General features: G+C 42.2%; 1 protein-coding gene across 6 annotated transcripts in view; it reads left to right on the forward strand.

Moving 5' to 3' along the window:
* PTPN5 (protein tyrosine phosphatase non-receptor type 5) overlaps positions 1-15,176 on the forward strand; it is a 67,103-nt gene extending 51,927 nt beyond the window's left edge. For 5 of the 6 annotated variants that reach the window (XM_088525852.1, XM_088525853.1, XM_088525856.1 and 2 more), the window contains 6 exons: positions 521-600; positions 1,094-1,231; positions 4,465-4,575; positions 8,807-8,967; positions 10,944-11,057; positions 14,577-15,176. In XM_088525852.1, the coding sequence (XP_088381978.1) occupies positions 521-600; positions 1,094-1,231; positions 4,465-4,575; positions 8,807-8,967; positions 10,944-11,057; positions 14,577-14,670 (698 nt within the window). In that variant the 3' untranslated portion in view covers positions 14,671-15,176. The remainder of the gene's footprint in view (positions 1-520; positions 601-1,093; positions 1,232-4,464; positions 4,576-8,806; positions 8,968-10,943; positions 11,058-14,576) is intronic. The other variant, XM_088525857.1, reaches the window with a different exon arrangement.
* The last annotated feature ends 5,545 nt before the right edge of the window (positions 15,177-20,721 follow it).

Below are 20,721 nucleotides of genomic sequence, written 5' to 3' on the forward strand. Positions count from 1 at the left end.
AGAGCAGCAACTTTACAAAGCACGAGACTGACATTCCTCAATTTCTCTTTAACCATCATATTTATCACTAGCACATCTCAGTTCAGTGCAAGACAAAACAGGGCAAAGTTATTGTCATCTTACTTTTAGGTAAGGAATGTATGTTTATGGTTTGGGGGAAAAGCTGTTTGCTGCCACTTCACAAATAATATTCTCGTGTCCTAGAAGGCAAGATATGTCCAATGACCTAACAAACTGAGAAATACTTTACTAGAGCTAAAAAGTTACTGCTTCTCCAGAGTAATTGTGCAACTCTGATTCTGCAACAGGAATGAGACTTCAGAGGGAGCAAAATGACCCCGACCAGCCTCTCCCTTTTTTCTGTGTTAACATTTTGACATGGGAGCTCTCCAAGGCCATTGCCATCTGTTGTGATGTCCATGTATGCACTAAATGTCTGGCTGTACAAAATATTCTTGTATCTCTGCTTCACTCCTCTGGGCAACTGATAAACTGTAGCTTATCTCTTTACACGTTTCAGATCCTCACAGCAGAGTGTGCCTTACCTCAGCTGATCAGGACGACCCCCTTAGCTCTTACATCAATGCTAACTACATCAGGGTAAGACCTCAATAGTCCAGTGTGTTTGACTGGCCTCTATCAGCCACTGTTAGCGTAAACAGAATTGCAACACCCACTGACTCTTAAAGACATCCTAGCTGATCTGATTACTCTTCTTTCCTGCTTATATTAACTGAAAACCAAGTGTTAAGGTACAACTGTACAAGTTCAGACCTGAGAGAAGCACGCTTCTGCGCTTATTGAGGTGAAGTGTTGTCACCTGGCCTGACTAAGGCACTAGAAAACAAGCCTGCATACGGCCCTTGACCTAGCCAGAGTCACCTCAAAGCCATGGGACTCTCACTGGTGGAACTGTGAGAGTCCAAATTCTGCTCCTGTGTACATATGTGCAGGAGAAAGAGAGAGAGAGGGGAAGAACCTATGCCATGGAGTCTCCATTCCAACCAGTGGTAGCTCTCTATTTAAAGACTGAACCCTCAAGGTTGTGGTGGGCATCCCTGTTAAAACTGATCTCTTGTTGTTTTGTTGGCAGGGCTATGGAGGAGAGGAAAAGGTATATATTGCTACTCAGGGACCGATAGTTAATACTGTAAGTGATTTCTGGAGAATGGTGTGGCAGGAGCGTTGTCCCATCATTGTCATGATTACCAATATAGAAGAGATGAATGAGGTAATGGTGTTACATACAGTCTGTATTCTATATGTACTGTAGCAGATATTTCTAGCACAGATGCTAAGCCAGTGGAAATAAGTGAAAAGAAGTTAGTGCAATGGCCTGAGTTATCAGAGCCAATGTGAAACTTTTCAGACTGAGATGTGTGTGTTTTCCTGCTTCCTGGTGAGGTTGCTGTAAGTCCTGTTTCACTGTCTGGCTTGGCCTGCTGCTATTTTGGCTAGTTTTCCTCTCCCAACTGACGTAAGGCCTCTATGAACGCAGTTCTATTTGCAGAAACTCTCTGCAGTCCTCTGTGAAGGTGTCAAAAGTGGTAGCACCCAATCCTTGCTTATTCCTACTAAGTGGGGTTTCTGAATATTTTCCAAATAATATTCTGAATATTTATTAGTTAACAATCCATACTTTTCTGGCGTTTATTATGGTTCAATGTGCCTATATTCACCAAACATACTATTTTCAGTTTAAAATCTTGCTGTTTTCCAACTATTCATTACTAACTTCCCTGCTGAAATTCTTGCCCCATAGCAGAGCTGTCAGAGCCATGTGTTTGAATTTCAGTCCACAGGCAGGTATCAGAGTTCAGGCCACCTTCCCTGGCAGAGCAGCATGCGAGGCAGTGGCTTGGGCATGTGTTAGTCTCTTGCAGCATCCATGAGCCCTGGCAGCATAGCGTGTGAAGCACAGTGCTTCCAATGGTATTTCCTAGGCCGCAGAAGCAGTATTTGTCCATGCTCACTCCTGAGAACCCATTGGTAGCTTAGGCGAGGCTTTTTCATGTGGAGAAGTTTGACAGATGGGCACACATCATACGTGCTGAGTTATGCTAGCTTAACTAGTAGCAGAGTGCCCATGTTTATACGTGTGCACAAATCTTTAGCTTTCCCCACGTGAAGTAAATTGTTTAAGCTTGAATTTCAGTGAGAAAGGCATGAACCAGGTGGACACACAGAATTACTATGCTTTGCACATTAGTACCCATCAGTTATTGCAGCCAGCTCATTCAGCCAGTGCTCTTAGGATACTGCTGATGTCAAGCATAGTGTGTTGCTGGTCTGAAGGTTTTCTCCCTGAGATTTGTACTATGTTTCAGCTCATATCTGCCTCTTAACTGTTACTACTGTGTGTGGTAAAAGTCTGCTATTACAGAGCTGAAGTGTTAACTTTTTCATGGGTCTGAGGGGCCAGTTTATGGCATGTTAAGGTATTACAAGATAGTATACCTGAATCATTTGAGCACTTTCAAAAGGTTTACCCTTTTTAAGAAAGAGAAGGCAGAGAAAACTTCGTCCAATATGTTATGTGTGTTGGAGTTCTTCTGCTGTAGCTTCTGTGGCAGGGTTGTGTAACAGGGATGCAGAATAACCTTACATCCAGAGTTGCCCTTACGAGCACTGAAAATATTTCATTCATCTTATCAGCCTTGGGAAGCAATGCACTGCAGTGCTGTTGCACTGTGTAAGTGGAACTTGCTGCAGCCTGTATATCATTACAGAGCTGTTGAGTCTTACCTGATACCTATTGTGTCAAAAATTAAATGATGTCAGGGATCTCAGCCATAAATGTAGGGTAAGTGCTTCCACGTAAATGTTGCCTAGACGCATTCCTTTTTTTCCATAATGTATATTAATGTGTGAATAGCAGGAGTCAGAGGATAGAGACTGAAACCCCAAACCTTTGTTCTGCTATTATGCTGGGAACAGGCTTTGTGTTTCTTTTGGCGCAGTGACTTTGCTAATACAAGTATGAAGAGCTCTGTATCTCAGCCCTCTGTCATGTCTAATCTGAACTGACAGACAGCCCACAGGAATGAGTGGGCAGCTTTACTCCACTCGGAAGCAGAACGACGTCTGTGCTATTGATAGTTGTTAGCGCACTTGACGGTTTTTACAATGGATTCTGCAGCTTAAGAGGAAGGGAAGAAAAAACGCGATCTGCGTAAATAATTTTTGCAGACACAGTGGGCCACATTCCCAGTGGGTTATTAACTGGTGCACTATGCAGATGGAAGAACACAGATTCTCCCACACACAAAAAAATTGACTTGGTGCTTTCCAAGACGCTCTTCTGTTGTTTGTCTTCCTCCTGAAGTGGGATTATTTTTGCTGGGGAAGAGCAGTACGTGATTTAGCTTGCTGCCTTTATTCAGGGTTATATCTAGTCATGCTAAACAGGAAGCTTACAAACTTCCTCTTTAACAGGTATTGTCCAACAGCAGATCCTTATTCACCTATAATAACAAAAAGTTTCTTCATACTTTATCCTAAGGGAACCTTTATCTCAGGCCCTGCCTTCTTTGTGTCATTTTCTCTGAAAGTCCTCTTCCATGAACCAGTCCCTACTCTGCTGTTGAAAACACTTGTCTCTTCCCTTACCTACTTGCCTAGTTCACAGAGAGATTGCATACAAAAAATACCACTTTTTGCCAGCTGTTTTTCCAGGATGGGAAGAGTTCCAGGCTCCTCCTTTCCTCAAGTCTAGGGTATCAGTACCACAGCTGAGGTTTGGAGCATAGCTTCAGTTTCTTTAGTTGTCTGACTGTGTTGGCTGCGTCCCTGGTTGTGTTTTGGTGAGTTTAAATGCAGTATTCCAATAGCTGTTGCAGCTGTTGCTTTGTTTTGGCTTCCTAGCCCTGATGAAAGATTCTTCACCTCCATTTAAAGCAGATTTTGATACATAATCTAAGTTCCAGAAACATCTCCAGTCACATTCTTCTGTACAAAAGCCTATGAAAAGGATGTTTTTATTTTCAGAGAGCAAATGCTCTCTGAAGATGTCAGAGATCAAAAATAGAAAAGATGCATTTTGTGTTTCCCTACCCATTTATGTACCCTGCAGAAATATTAGTAATGAATGTACTTGATACTAATAATTATTATCATAAGAAGATAATATAAAATATAAGTTATTAATAAACATAGATACCTCACCACTGGTCTCCCTAGTGAACCTTAAAACTATACATCACCATGCGTGAAGTTTAATTAGGATGTGAATGTTTAAAAACAGTCATTAGTAGTTATTTTATTTGGGCATTTTTTAATCACACAGCTGAGTGCAAGAGGAAAAAAAAAAAGCCTTTAGTTCCTTTATGGAAAGTAACTTGTACTTATTATAGAAACAACATTCATTCATATTCATCTGTGCATGCACTATATCCAATTTCAGAGGAGTAAAAATGAGCTTCCCTTGATGCCTGCTTAACTAGATTTATTTTATATTGCATACAGAAATGCACAGAATATTGGCCAGAGGAGCAGGTCACCTACGAAGGAATAGAAATCACAGTTAACCAAGTCATACAAGCAGATGATTACCGTTTAAGGCTCATCACCCTAAAGGTAAATCATTCAAGTGTACTTACCATAACTTGGCAATCTAAACAGTTAAACTGGGCTGTCCATGGGGAGCTGTGCAGAAATCCTCTCCACGGTTTACCGCTGTACAACTATCAGTTGATACAACTATTGCTTGTCATTACTGCAGTCATTTTGGGTTTGCCCAATTCACCAGCATATAAAGGGTCTGTTAACATAAGCAGGCAGGCAGATGTACAACCTGAAGCTTTCCAGGCCAGTTGTGAGAGCAATGAGTTCACTCACTGGTTTTTTTTTTTTTTTTTTTTTTTTTTTTTTTTTTTTTTTTTTTTTTTTTTTTTTTTTTTAAAAAGTGAGTCGTTTGTGCCCAGGTCTTGTGTGTTGACTGGTCATTTAGAATGGTGTGTTAGCCTAGGGTTGGCTTCTTACCAGTCTTTGCAAGTCATACTGAAGACAACACTAGTAATCTGCTAAACTCTGGTGATGTTCTGCAGCGTTCAAAGGCTTACGTTGTCTTTGGTGGCTGACGCAGAAAAGGTGTTACGCTGATTTACACTGCCACGGGACTGTGTGTAGGTAGGATGGGCAGACTGCACAAAACATTTAGACTGTAATTTTTCTCTTTATAGAAGCATCATTAAGATGCTAAGATGCTGTCAGACTGATGCAGCCAGCATTTTTATACCTGCAGTGACTTTTGTGCTACTAACAAGAGGTAGGAGAGTTGAGACACGAGCAAAAAGCTGGCTGCAAAATTTTGCTTGCCTAGCTGGGTTTGTCAGCAGTGGAACTGCTGGTCCGCTTGTCACTTACCAGAACTGTGGTAACACAACTTCTCTTCACTGTAGTGAAGCCTTTTTCATAGGTACCATTCTAATTTAGGCAACACTTTATTCTGAGTAATTTGGCTGAGTTGGCAGGGAAGATGCTTTAGTGGATTGCTGTAGTCTAAGACAAACTGTTGATGCCCTTTTTTTTAAAAAAAAAAAAAAATACCACATCATTCTCTATGCAAGCATTTCTGAGCATAGTATCCTTCCAACTAACTAGATGCCTAGTTTTAGATGCCAGTAACCATTCTGGCATCTTGTGAATACAGAATTTCAGCATAAGTACTCAAGTTGCTTATCTAAAGTACCAGAGTCCTATTTACAACTGTTTCCATCACTAGATTCTGCAGTCTCCAACTACATATTTTAATAAGAACCATCTATTTACGTAACCTTTTCAAGTCACTTGCCTACCACATCTAGCCCAACTTTGGTGTAATAACACAATTTCTTTCCAAGTTGGGGGGGGGAAAAAAAAAAAAAAAACTCTTCTGTACAACCAGTTTGAAGGCTCTTCAGCCATTTGCTAATAGGTAGAAAGCCAGCATATGAAATCCTGAGTCTGAATTGAGTGTGGAAAGTCTCTCACTCGTGCTTTTTGTAAAGGCAGTAAGGAGAAGCTCGCACTCTCTGACAAATAAGAAGTCAAGATGATTTCCAAGTGTGTTATAGGCTTGCAATAGGCTGTATTTAAGATTGCTGAAGACAGTATAGTGCAGCGGCAAGTATAGTAGCTTAATTCTACTGGAATGAAACCAGCTTCCAGAACTGATCATTTTTTTAGTTATGATGACAGAACAGAATTTCCTTAGTAAGCATATGAAATGTCTACCGAAATAGTTTCCTCAGTTGTTTAAAAAGTCACAGTTAAGTACAACGTTCAGTGTTAATGCATGTTGCATTTCTTAAATGTGGCATTAACTCTAGTGCTTTAGGTTGAATATTTTTTTATTTTCAGATTTTCCTATCAGAAAACACCCTTTCTCTCTCTTTATGAAAGGAAACTTTTTCCCCTCACTGGAGGAGGGATCATTCTGTTCCTTTTCAGGAAGATAACAGCCAGACTTGTTTTCAGATGGGAATTACAAGGGAGAAGCTTTAGATATTAGTATTACAGCATCATATCCAGGAAAGAAGTGCATTTTACCAGGTGCTGCACAATAAACAGCCCATAATAAAACCTGTGTTAAACTACTCTAAGTTTGTCATGTAGTAACAATAGTGGGATAGCGGTTCTGGCCTATACAGGTTGCAACAGTCATGGTAGTGAAAGCTAGGAAAAAAAAAAAAAAAAAACATGAACTGAATCCTGTTCCTTTAATGAGAGGTAAAATGATCAGAAATGTTTGAAAATCCCACCAGCTACTGCATGTGCCAAAGGATGGACTGTCGTACTTGTCTCGGCACAAGGGACAGGATTTGGCAAGCCCCAGGATCTTGGAAAATGCTTAAGAAAGGCTTTGCAAGGACAAGGCTTATTTTCTTTCTCAAAAGAACCTGCCAGTGTTTAGCCACTGATTCATTGTCTCAGCCTTAGCTCCAGTATACATGATGGTAGGCTTCAAACCATCAATTAAATCCTGCTTCCTCCTACCTGTTCCCAAGCCTTCTCAATCTCAAGGAAGCACTGATAGAGAATATTTTATTAAAATCAAAATAAAGTGAACAGAATCAGCAAAGTCAAGATTCCTTTAGCAGAAGTATACAACTGGGAATAGTAAGGACAGAACTGAAGACAGCTGGAGTTGATAATTAGAATATTGTCTGTTTTCTGTTTCTGCCAAATGAGTGACTTTATGTAATGATTCATGTTTTTCTTCAGATGGCCTTTGTCTTTTTGCTTTTCTCCCAGTGTTATAGACAACACTTGGATTCTAATTTTCAAAACCAACTTAATGACTCTATTATTCATAACTTCGATGTCTCATGTATAGTCACATGTTCAAAAGTGACTGTGTATGTTCATGCAAGTACCTGGCCTAGTTCACTGTAGGAAGCTGGTCCTATTCATCTAGCTATGATAGCCTGGAGCTCCTCTCTTAACCCAGAACATCATCTCACCAGCGTGTATAACCTGAGGGGAGGCTCTGTACTACACTAGTAAGGCGCTTTTTTCCTAAACTGAGCTAGATCTACCCTTAAGCTTCCTATGGCTGCACTTTAAGCAATTCAAACCAGTGTGAGCTGGAATAGTGACCAAGTGAAGAGCAGTCTGCCTTTGCCCAGCCTGTTGTTCCCACCCTTGTGTCATGTCTTCTCCTGTGCCAGCACAAGTGTGACTCTGGGGTAAAGCCTGAGAGGTAAACTGATCCAGTTGAAAACGAATCCAGTGGTGTTTTTTTGTTTAAGGGGTTTAAGTGGATTGCTTCCTGATCCAGTTCACAGCAGTGAAGCCCTGCAAAAGTATTTCTAGTTCAAGAGAAGGAGGGGAAGTGGTAGCCACAGATTTCCAGTCAGAGGAACTTAGAAGTCTAGATATCAGGAAATATTGCAAAATCGTTGTGCCTGGTTCTTCAGTAAGAGCCAAAGTTGCTCTTTTTTTCCTCCTGTCTTGAATTCAGCCAGCCGTGCGTTTAAGGGAAGGTTGTGGGAACTAACGCGTTCCTGGACCTTTTGAAGACATTTGTATAACCCAGCGCCAGCTGGCTCATGTAATGCCTGGAAGGGTAAGGCCGATTCACTGAGCTCTATTTTGTGATTTGGCATCTTTATAAATCGCACAGAAGGATGTCATGTTGGACACAAAATCAGAAGCACACGGTGCTACTTGGCATGCAGAAATTATAACAGTACATTTGTTTTATTCATCGCCTTGCTGAGACAAGGAGGGAACCAGAATTTGTGTGTCTCAAAAAGCCCCAGACTGCAGCTAGGTACAATTCCCACCTCCCAAAGAGTCACTGAATTTCTCACGGTGTCTAAGAGAAATATAAAAGTGGCAAGAAGCTGATGTTAATCTGTGTGTCAGAGGAGATAGAAGAAAACTTATTTTTCTATCTCTGTCATCTAGCTAGCTGGCTAGCTATCCAACACTGAGATATGGCTTCTGGCTCTGTCTGTCAAAAACATTATGAAATCAATTATGTCACAAGCAGAGCTTTAGCTTTGCTGAATGAATCTGTCAGGAGGAGAAGAGGCTGGCTAGAGTTGTTTTGCACACGTCTTTGGCACTAAAAGAGCAGAGAGTTTTGGTGGGGCTTCAGTGATTTTTATTTATTTATTTTAAGGCAGTTTACAGAGATGCAGTGCTGATGTCCAGATATCTCTGTTGTGCAGCTTGCTGCCTGGCACCTTTGCATTAGCTTACTCATCTAATTCTGAAAGTAAAGACTCAAAAAATATATATATTCATTATTACTTTATAACCGGAAGTCTTTTAAAAATTTTGTGTGTTTGTCTAAGCTGTCTATCTAATTGGATTGCAGAAAGGTGAAGAAGTCAGAAACCTGAAACATTACTGGTACACGTCTTGGCCAGACCAGAAAACACCGGATCAAGCTCCTCCTCTGTTGCAATTAGTACTGGAAGTGGAAGAGGCCATGCAGGATGCGGAAGAGAAAAATGCCCCAGTGATTGTTCACTGCAGGTAAATAAATGTGTATGACTTCCAGGAGCATACCTAGACCAAACTTAACTTTTTTTTTTTTTTTTTTTAATAAAAGTAATTGTTTTATTCAAGCGGACATCTGTAAAGAGTTTGACTGAGGTTTGTGTAATGTTTTGTAAAAGAAGTCAGCTGGTAGCACACTAAAATAAATAGTGTTGTGTCAAAATGGGAATATTTTAGAGGAACTCTGTTGTGACCTGTTGGTAGTCCTGTGCTCTCAAACATCCTTATTAACAAAGCAAACATGGTGACTGGTAGTAAAATGTTCATATGATGCTCATTAACTAAGTTAATGTTCATTAACTGACTAGCCCTGAGTAGTGTGGACAGTGAACCATCAGCAAGGCATGTGTTGTGCTGAGCACTGTAGTCCCTCTGACTCTCATGGGAGGTGAGTCACCTTCAGCAGAACAGGGTTATTGTGGTTACAGCCCTCAGTGATAACACACCTTTAAGAAAACAAATACAGTCTTATCATGAAGTTATGCTTAATAGCAACTTGATGTTACAGGTAGGCTAGCAGTGGTGCTGTGATTCTGTGGATAAGGTGCCACTCGTGTGCAGTCTTGGGGGGATTATGGTTTTATGTCTTAGCACCTGCAGTTGGATCTGGGACAAGGTGCTACTTTCTTTCTGTGAAAATGGGAGGTCATTTACTCCATTAGTAAAATATTCCTTTGTACTCTGGTCAACTCAAATATGGTATCACGTGAAAGATGAGAAACTTTTTTTGCCCAAACTTGTAGATATTCAATTATGTCTTGATTTTTCTGCATGCAGCAAAGAGTGCTCTGAAATCTTCAATGTCATTGTAAACCTGCTAGTTATTGTCAGAAAAAGTCAGCAGAGTAGGCACAGATAGTTTCAGGGCCAAAGATTTGATGTCAGTTGGGTACCTTCATCACAACTGCTTGAAGACTGAGATGAGTTCTTACAGAGCAAGACCATTCCCCCAATTTCCATTGAATTGCCTTGGTTTGGTCCTTCTGTACTATGGGTTAAAATGATTCCACTGTAGCTGTTGCTAAAGTAGTTGCCCTGAACAACACAATCATGGAGTCAAAGAACGTGGATAGCAGCTCTCTGCCAAACCCATTGTTGCTTGCACCTTTGTTGCTGGTGTTTTTGTGTTATGACTTCAGTGCATTTTAAACAGAAGCAGGTTTTCTTGCAGTTGTGTCAGGTAATTATTCCCGAGGATGCTCATTTAATTATTTAGCACATGAGAAGGGCTGTCAGCTTTTGCTGCTAGTTCTTTATTAGATAGCAAGAAGAATTCACAGTTTTGATAGCACTGCTTTTGAGAGCAAAATCAATTCTGGTCATTAAACAAAGAATGGGTTAGGTTTAAAAAAAAAAAAAAAAAAGTGCTTAGGAAAGCAGAAGAAATATCTTTAATAGTGAATCTGTGTGCCCTACTAGATCAGGGAGTTATGAGGTTGCAGATCTGATCAGCAAAGGGTATCACACCTACATATTGGCGCTTGCCCTAATTATTTAAGCAAGATTTCTTTCACAGTAACTATGAAAGAAAATAGCTTCCAAAGAAGCTAAAATAGCTTTCAAAGAAGCTATTAGGGTCAAGAATCAAAGGGCAAGGGTTGCCCTCAAACCGAGTCCCACAATAAAACCACTGATTAATTGTTTGTTTTAAAAGAATCAGTTACATAAGAGAGCAGGCAGAAGCTAGGTAGTGTGTCTCTATTATGTGCAATAGGTGGTGGGAGTGGCTCGCACCTAATTGTGTTGTCCAAGTGAAATGATTTTTTTTTCTGGTTACAGCTTTATATTCACAGGCATCCTTTGACATCTGACAGAGGTTGGAGGGAGGAAAGGGATAATGGGGATTGATTTTTTTTTTTTTTTTTTTTATGGTGCTTATCAATTTTACCATGTGGTAAGAATGCTGCAAAGCAATCTAACATCTTTCCTGCCTCTTCTCTTCCCCTCCGTAGCGCAGGCATTGGAAGGACTGGCTGCTTCATTGCCACCAGTGTCTGCTGTAAACAGCTAAAGAGCGAGGGCATAGTTGACATACTGCGAACAGCCTGCCAGCTACGGTTAGACAGGTAAGACAGCCTGTTTCCTTTCCAGAAAAATAACAACATTATTATTTGCTTAAACAGAAGCAGGAAGAGGGAAAAAAACAAAGGCATGCGGAGGCCAAAAGAAAATGTTCCTGGAAGGAAGTTGTCCCATTCTGACTTGTAGCTTTGCTTATCTTATGAAAGCAACAAATCAAAAACAATAACCCTAGCAACTGATCTAGGTCCATAGCTGACATGAAAATCTGCACAGCTGTATGCACTTGAGTGTAGTAAGGGCCAGCCCTGTAGTTGTCCCTGTCTTTATCCAGAAGCCAAGGCTCAAAGGGTGGGCTGCAGCCAGATTTGGAGCCGCAGATCAGCACTCGGCTCTCAGGAGGGGCTGGGAGACCTGGCCTTGCTTAGCTGGAGCTGTGAGTGCTGCTGTCTGCCTTGCAGGGACAGGGAGGGCAAGGGCATGCAAGGGCCGGAGTGTTTGCAAACATTGGAAAAGAGATGCAAAGAACTCCAGACATTCAATGGTTTCCATCGAATTTCTTAGTATACCACCTTGAATTTGATTATGAAGTAAACAGGCATGAATTTTGCACCAGAGATGTTATTTTTCCTCTCCCACTGGTTTCAAGTACCATCAAAACACGTCTTAGTGCTCTCTGTAATGATAATGATAAATGTAGTCGGAGGAAGAGATGTCATGAAAAACATATCAAAGATTTTTCTGAGGGGGAACCTCAATCCCACGCTGAACTTGATTTCAGAGGAGCAATTACGCTCAGTAGGAGGCAGAAAATGAAATGCTTGCTGCCCTGCTGAGGCTCTGATAGACAGGGACCTGCAGGAGCCTTGGAGGTTTGGCTATTTCTGTGGATTTCAAGCCAGACCAGGAAAGGTTTCTTGAGAAATAAGAAAACCTGAATATGCATAGGGAGTGCTGCTTTTTCATGGCCCAGTGAAGCTGGCTGGATCTGAAATATTTTGTGTCTGTGAGTAAATGCAGGCAAATAGCCATACAAAGACACCCGCTCACAAAAGTGCTGTGTAGAGAAGACCCAATAAAAATACTAGCCTTGCAGGGAGAGATGAACCGGGAGTCATTTGCAGGGGGAGGAGAAAGGAGATCACAGTGAAGGATGTCGCAGAAGGGAAGGAAGTCTGCAGGGGCCCCTCTTGCTGCCATGTGCTTCTCAGGGTTGGGATGGGATAGGAAAAAGCTGTTTAGATTCAGAGAACTGTTTAAGGAGAGCGTAGTCGCAGGAGGGAAAGCAGTCCCACACCCTCCTTGCGATGGGAGAGCATATTTTCTTCAAGGAATTGGGGATAAGAGCAGGACTTGCAGTCTCTTGTAAGTCATGCTGCCATCCACTGTCATTCTCACTAAACTCCCACAAAATCTCTGGGTGACTCTGGGAGCAGCATGTGGGGATGAGACTAAGCAACTACAGGAAGGAAGATCCTGTCTGCTCCCTTCCCTCTCCTGGCTGGTGGGAGCTGGCTAGACAAAATAGGAGAGGACTATGTGGAGAGGACTCGTCACCGGGCACTTGGGGAAACAGGAGTGGGCAGGGGCCGGAGCAGGTCCCTCGCTGCATGCACAGCAGTAGAGGGGCTGGCTCTAGCCCAATGCTCCCTTGCAGGTTGCTGAGTGGGGTGAAAGGACAAATGTTTCTCTCCCTTCACACCATCATAAATCACTTGCAAAAAGCTGTGCTTTGGGCTCACAACTAGTGGCCCACGCTTGGTCCTAAAATAACCTGGTGTGACTCAGGAGAGGAGCTGATCATTCCTGCATCCTTCCCATGGTGCTGAGACACATTTGCTGCCCTTTCCCACAGCGTAACTCACATCTGAAAGGTTTCTGTGGCAAACAACGGTGAAACTCTGATTTCTCTCTCTGTGCCAAAGCCTGGACAGCAAGTGTGTCATGGTGTACACATGTGCACGCATGCATGTGGGAAGGGGAGGGAGCCTCACGAGGCAGGGAGCCACGTAAAAAGGAAATCATTTTCTGCAGTGTGGGACTCGATGGCCGCCCTAGCGCCTCTGTTGCTACAGCCTCAGGATAACCCCCTGCTGTCAGTGACACTGTAGGGGGGAGCAAGTGCCAGGTATGATGCACGTTCCCTGCACGTCATGGGCTCACAGGAGGGGACTTCAGTGAGGCACAGAGGGACTCGGGCTAGCCGTGAGCCTGCATTGTGAGCTGCTTAAAAATGCAGTGTGTTTCCCAACTTCACCTATCGACTGGAGCTTGTCGTGGGTCCCTGCCCTTCCCTTTGTCTTGAGGAAAGTATTTCAGGGAGCCCCATAACAAAATAACTTAGAGGCTGACAGAGGAGGTTGTCCGTGTCTTCATCTGCCCCTACTGCTATGGTGACTGTGTGACCCACACTGGTGTGCATGGATGAGGACAGTCTCTCAGGAGGGGCTGCCTGTCTGCCTTCCCTTTGGCTCAGAGGAAGCAACTTCTCATTAATTTCCTGTGGGGTTTCGGAGGCAAAAGGCCACATATGCCCCTTCTCAAACTGACACAGTCTGTTCAGCGCCGGCCCCCCGCGGCTTCCGACGTCCCCGAGCGTCCGCGTCTGGGCTCAGTGCTCCCTGGCGCTGCGCTGCCTGCGTCTCTGCAGCGGCGCTGGCACGAGCTGGGGGAAGGCTGCTCTGAACGCGAGCAACGGGCTCGAGGTGGTGGTGTAGCGCCTTACTGAGGGATGGTGTCGCTGAGGTGCTCGCAGCAGAATCCAAATTCTAGTAAAATCTGCTCCAAATAGGCAAGTTGGTCTCCCATTGTAGTTTTTGTTAACATACTACTTGCATAAATGTGTAGGGTAACGGCACATGGAAAAGAAAATTACATTTCTGCCTTTGCTTGCATTTACTTTCAGGTTTGCATTTTTAAAGAGAACAGTAAGTGCTGAAACAAAAGCTAAACCAAAGCACAAATTTCTGTGCTGGGCATCTTGACTGTTGTCCCCACTTTGATTAGTAAATTTGATTTGTCCTTTCTTAACATTCCTCTTTTGCAAAGTCTTGCTGGCCGTTCCTGCTTCCCTGGTAGCCTTGCCAAAAGCACGGCCTGAGATGGCCCAGCAGCACTGGTCCCCTGGGCTGGCCCAGCCCTTTGCAGGGCTGCACTTGGTCCCTGGGCCATGTGTGCAGCCTTGGAGAAACTGCTTCAGCTCTTCATTCCCCGGCCCCATTGGCCTGTGTATAGTTTCTTGTTGATGGTGCTTAGGATAGTGCTCAAGGTATAGGCACCCCACAGCACAAATGCCAGTGATGGGGGCGGCTTGAGGCCTCTGCTGAGGAAGATGAAGGTAAAGCCCATTGCTGTCCCGCGGGGAGGCGAGGCTTTCCGAGTGGAGCTCGAGGCCAGCCCGTGAGCTGACTGCAGTCAGTGGGTGCTGCTTCCTCCATTCCTCGGGGCTTTGGAGCAGACCTTTTCTGTGTCACACCAGTTTCATGTTATTTCTGCCATTTGCTAGATGTGGCTTGCATGTAATAAGGCTGCTGTTTCCCTCCCCCTTTTTTTTCTTTCCTTTTCAGGGGAGGAATGATCCAGACTTGTGAGCAGTATCAATTTGTCCATCATGTCATGAGCTTGTATGGAAAACAGCTTTCTAGAGCAGCAGAAGAATAAGTGTTCATGATATTCCTAAAGCCTAAAGTCAAGAGAACTTTTGACTGCATTCATATCTATTTCAGATCTGATAAGAGACACATGGTAACCTGGCTGTCCTAGCTGCAGAGAAAGAGAGATTATTTTACTTCGATATTGCTTTTATGCTCTTGTTTGCATTGACATTTAAGAGCTGAGGTATGCCTTGTCTTCAACACATGTGACAGGACATAAACTTCACCAAAAAAGGCTTATTAAATTGTAAATAAGAACAGTAGCTTCATTTGTTACAAAATCCAAAAAGAAAAAGCAACCCACTGTCTTCAGTTTGTTGTTTTTAAAATATAATTGCTAATATATCCAAAAACAGTGTGAAACTTTTTGAATTGTCATGCTGAAATATGTACCGTATGTTGGCTAAGCTTGAAAGTAACTTTTTGCCTCTGTTTTTACATATAAGATTACCGAATACTGTGTATATCGTAAACCTTCTGAGCCTCTGCATTGAAAGATTCAAGTAGATACACGTTGAAGTGAAATTTCATTCCTCCATGTTTGCTTGTTTGGGATTTTGTTTGTTTGTTTTTAAAAAGTCACCTCCAGGGTTACCACAACTAACAGGAAAGAATATTTCACTGTCATGAGTCAAATTTTCACCTGCAATTCCTACCAGCAACGTACCCCAGAATGATGAAATCTTGGGTGAATCTGAGGTTAATATGAATATGAACTCTGTGCTTTATCTTTTATTTGTTAGCCTTTTGTAGTTTCGGACTGCATCCATTTTTTGCATAGTCAGACCACAATTCTAACACAATTCCTCCTGAAATTTCAAGTTTGAAATCAGGTGAGAAAATTTGACTTGATTTCATCTTTATTGAAAGTGCAGTGATAAGATTGTTTGTGCTCTATGAATTTGAACTTGTTTCAAAGCTTTGAGGCTGACTGCATGCCCAGTGCATATGAAAATTAATGAGACTAGAAATGTAAATCCTGTAGGCAGCTTTAGAAAAATCTCATCCTGAGTGTGTTGACTGCTTTTTAATAAATTTGCCCTCACACCAAATTTAGACAATCATTAGCACCTTCTAATCCCTTGTCTGGGCAACAGTATTTCCTTTTAGATAATACAAACTGCTGCTCCTGCTTTTCTTTTTAGATCTCAGTCTGGCTGAAGACTGAAATTTATATTTAATGCTTAGAGGTAAGCACATATTTTAGTTCTTTATTGAGCAAAGAGAGGGGCATACAGAAGCTTTAACAAGAAAAGATGAGTGTTCCATGAATAGAGACCATAATGATCTACTAAAAATATTTTTACTTCTCTTTTTTTTTGTAGTAATAATCCACACCCACCACTTTTATTAGTGCAGGAGATAGAGAATTTATTGCACTTGCTAATCAGGAGGGGGTAAAACAGCACTTGGAACAGTAAGGATTGATCCTTACTGCTTCCCCGCTTCCACTGAGGTTTTGCCATTGCCTTCAGGAGGTGCAGGGTAGGGCCTGAAATGTTATGTCTACCACTTACTTGGTCACTGTGGGGAAGGCTTCCCAGCACTTCAGTACATACCTTTTGTGTTTATTCTGTATCCATGAATCTGTAAAGAAAAAAAAATCCTGTCAGCAGGATTTGCATGAATGTGTGGCAAAATGTGTTATCTTTAAACCACTTGATTTTATTGCTGTATTTAAAATATTTCCTTCAGTGAGAAGCTAGCAGGAAGAACTGGCATTCTTTTTAAAAATACTGGCGGTAGTCGTTAAATAGAGCAATAAACTTAAGCTTTTGAGCATAACATGACTGTTAGTTTTATGTAAACCTTGCTAGCTGTCTGTCCCCATTGCTCCAGATTCTTTCAAAGAGGTTATGCTCTTCTAAGCACTCATTAGAAAGAGCAAAAACACCACCAGTGTTCTGAATAATACTGTCAGTGGGACTCCCTATAAATAATATTTTCAGCTGTTCAGTGCCCTTCAGTGTCAAACCTGAGTCAGTGAATAAAATGACTTGTTCTGTCTGAGTTTGCTGTGGGGATCATTATTCTAATAAAGAATATTTGTTGATGATGGGTAGGCGTGCACGTAGGAGAGAAGGTGAACATGTAAGTTGCCTCCTGTATAAGAAGACTTCCTAGAGGAGAGTTGCTCTATGGCAAGCAAGATATGAAGGTATCTAAAATGCTGTTTTTGAGGTCCTTGCAAGATCCTTAGCAGGTATTATTTGGCATTCCCCCATTGACTTGAGTAGGAGTAAATGTTCATATAGATGAAGGAAATGTAGCTTGTGGCCCACTCCCATTCTCCAAATATCGACTGTCCTGAGAGAGCAGTCTCTGACTTAGTGCTGCTTTGTATCAACTCGCTTGTCCAGAGCGAGTATCAGCCTAGTTACACTGTGTGGTTATGGGAGCTAAACTGCCACTGTCTCACACCAGGCGAGAACATACGACTTAGTCTAGACCAAAATGTTCAAATGCTTCTTGAAGTGTTATTTTGTCTAGTAGAGTTGAAGATAATCCTCCTATTTGCTCTTTGCTCTTACCATAATTATTAATTAACATATTTCTGTCTCTCACTTCTTTTTCCAGAATTTAAGGTCTGAAGAACATTAGATGGGCTGTTCTGACCTCTTCTGACTGCAGTGGTAGTCTTAAGAAGTGCGTTAGGATTAACAGAAAGGAGCCCTGCCTGTGCAGAAGCACTTGAGATGAGTGGAGCTGCTACTTCTGTTTTTCTGTAGGTTTGAAGCTGAGCTGACTAGGAAAAAAACTGTGCTGTGCATCTTTCCAGGCACCTCTCTTCACAAGGGACTTTTTTTTTTTTTTCTTAAGAAAGAATTCCTAGCACACTTTTCCAAGCCTTTCCACATCACTGCTCAGGCCTCTTTGTACCAGAGACTACAGAGTCAATATTTGCAACACAGTTGTTTCCCAGAGAATGAAATTCCTCTCTCTGGGTAGATGAGCGTATAACAAACCTGAGACGATTTTATTTAAAAGGCTCAAGAGTTCAAGAAAGAACTAAACAGGATCTTGGTTCCTATCATTTACCTGCCGCACATGCAGCGGAGGGAGGGTGCAACTTGCAGACAGGCAGTCTTAGAAATACGTGTGTTGCCTGGGGAGCTGGCAGGTTTTAGGAGCACATCTATCCCTCCCCAAACCTAGCTGGAAACAGTTTTAAACACAGGGTAAACTTCAAAACTTTAAAGTCATAACTGTCTCTCTCTCTCTTTTTTTTTTTTTTTTTTCTTCCCTCCAGGAAAAAAAAAATATTCTGTACCAAAGCATGGGAGAAACACATATGAATGAAAGTATTTGCAGCTTTGTTCATGAGGGAGCAATATGAACTTCTGCACAGAGAAGCTGCCCACACTTGAACTCCAAGGAGTCCCTAGCAGGGCAGCAGCAAGGCTGACACAAGCGATAGAGAAGCAGAATCGCAGGGAAAGGTTAAATGATTTAACTCAGAGCTAAAAGCCACGTTGGCCCCAGAGCTGGCAATGTGGCCCAGGGCATGTAAGAAGAGAAAGCTTAGGCAGTCTGGTGAAGGGCCTGAGTATTGCAATTCCTTCATTCTCTCTGCTGGACAATGCCACTCAGCTTTGGTTTCCTACTGCTTATTGCCTCTTTTTGGAGGAACAGTAATGTTTACCTGAGGCAAAGTGTTATTACTGTGTCTTTGTTCCTCCAGTCCTAGCAGCAGCTGTGAGATATCTGCTTTCCTCTTAAAAGGCAAAGGCTTTTCACAGCAACACTTCCTGGCAGGGATCAGAGGGAAAGGATTCTGCACAGCTCCACTTGGTTTCATCCTTCTCCTTTGCATGCTTAGCGTGTTTGCCTCTGAACTGGGCATGAGGAAAGCTGTCAGGAGTGCAGAGGACTTGGGAAATAGAGACAGCAGTAGCTTGCAGGTGAGCTCTGAGCAAGTGGAGGGCTCTGTTAGGATGGTCTACTTGATTATCAGGGGAAGAAGGAAAGATAGAACAACATTATGATGCGTGGGGTCAAGCGAGCTACATTTTGTCTCTGATTTTACACTTTGATAACTAAACCGGTGCTTGAGTGTGCGTGCATGTAGCCTGATTTTGTATATGACTAGACCTGTAATGGTGTTTCTGATGACATTTGGTGTGGATTGCTCCTTTTATAGAGCGAGTAAAAATCTCTTCATGGACATGTATGGGACACAGGCTTTTGTTCATTAGGTCTTCCCAAGAACTGTTCTGCCTAGTGTTCTTGAATTCAGGTATCTAAATTAGAAGGTCCTCTTCTTCTATGGAAAATTCTGATAGTCAACTGATTATTCTGTTATTTTCTACCCTAGCAGATGCTGAAATTCAAGTTCAGAGGGCCATTTCCCTTGCAGCAGATATTTGTGTGCATCTGCACGTTTGGGCAGAAGGTTTAAAGAGGCTTTTTGTTTGTCTGAGTAGGTTTTGGATTGCCAGACCAAATGTGTGAGGGAACCAGCTGCTTCCAGACTGCTGCTTTCCTTGTGGCCTCTCAGGCAATAGCACCTCTTGGCTTCCTCACCTCTCCGACTCAGCCTGCTACTCTGGGCTCCAGCATCTCTTGAAGTCCTTTAGCTGTTCACGGTTATTTTTTACTTACTGAAAAAGCTGACACAGTTTCTATCTCAGCACATTTCTTTATTTGTCAGACTTGTTACCTTCCTCTTTCTTTCCTAGAATAGCAAAAATCATCTAAATTCATCAGTAAAGGCTGTATATCCCCGAGGGATTTCCCGTTGCCTTTCTGAGGAGTTTTCCACTGGAATTATTGCTGATGGCCTCTGGAACCTGGTAATATCTCTGGGACCTTTGGTTTTCTAAGTTTCTGTATCTTACAAAGTAATTATTATAATTATTATTACAAAGCATCAAGTAGATTATTACTCTTGACACCTCCTGTGCCAGGCTCCCTTCTTATTTGAGCTTAAGTGCGCAGTAAGTAACAGCAGCCTGTTCTGATCATGCATCAAATGCAGACAGTGGGAAGAAGCAGTTTTGCTCTGCTAGTTCAGCACTGATCACAAGCAAAGGATTTAGTGTCCTTCAAAATGTGTAGATCCGTATGCGTGTAAGATGGTCCCTTGTACTATTTTAGTGCTGTTGCACTTGCATTAGTGATTTAGGTCTGCTAAATACCCAGGCTGGGGTCTGTAATCCATTTTTCTCTCAAGGGATACCTTACTCTGTCAGAAAAAAACACCATTTGAGCAAGAGTGACAGACTTTCTACAAAGTGTAAAAGCACTAATTAAAGAATTATCACAGTACCTATAATTATGGACTGATTTTCCAGGGATCCCTGTGCAGGTTTCGGTATCTGTGTGACATAGTAGGACCTGGAAATGGTGGAAACTGCTGCCTATAGAACTTAATAAATAAATAAACAAGACCAAAACCTGGCCATTTCATTGAGGTGGGAAATGATCACCAGGGACCGACCTAGGCAGCAAAACAGGATTTCTTGAATGCTCAGCTGTTTGAAACCTGACCCTGCTTTGGTGAGAGTTTTGAGAAAGCATGACATAAAACTGTCATAAAAAGAACTATCATTAAAAACGTGGGGTGAGAGGTGGGGTTTTTATATATATATATATATCTAATTAAGAAGCCATCGCTTTAGCCTAGCAAAGGTTAGTCCTTTTATCTTCATTCTTCAGGTTTTATCATTCTGTTGTTCCAAGAAGGGAAGCTGCTGAAGTCAGTTTAATGGATGTAACTGTGTAGCCCACAAGAGGCCACTATGTACTTAAAGTCTGTGCTACTCAAAGCCCTGTTTGTCCTGTGTGGCAGGACCTAGGCATCTTCCTGAGATGGCAACAGTCTGCAGGACCTTACATCAGCTGGGGGACACAGAATGGTCAGTAATGGTCTGAAAGCATATTTGCAAGAAAAGATAAAATATATATATATATAAAAGCAAATATTGCCTGTTATCACCCTACTTTGTATTCTGTGGCTGTAACAAGGTTGTCTGGAAGGTGGCTGCCTGATACTGGCAGCTTCTTTTCCTCCATGTCAGCTTTCTTTGCCGTTTTTACCTTTTGGAGCCTTTCTTTT

Source organism: Tinamus guttatus, unplaced genomic scaffold (assembly GCF_059628265.1).
Source record: "Tinamus guttatus ecotype Peru unplaced genomic scaffold, ASM5962826v1 Tinamus_guttatus_pri_ptg000240l, whole genome shotgun sequence".
NCBI classification, from domain to species: domain Eukaryota; kingdom Metazoa; phylum Chordata; class Aves; order Tinamiformes; family Tinamidae; genus Tinamus; species Tinamus guttatus.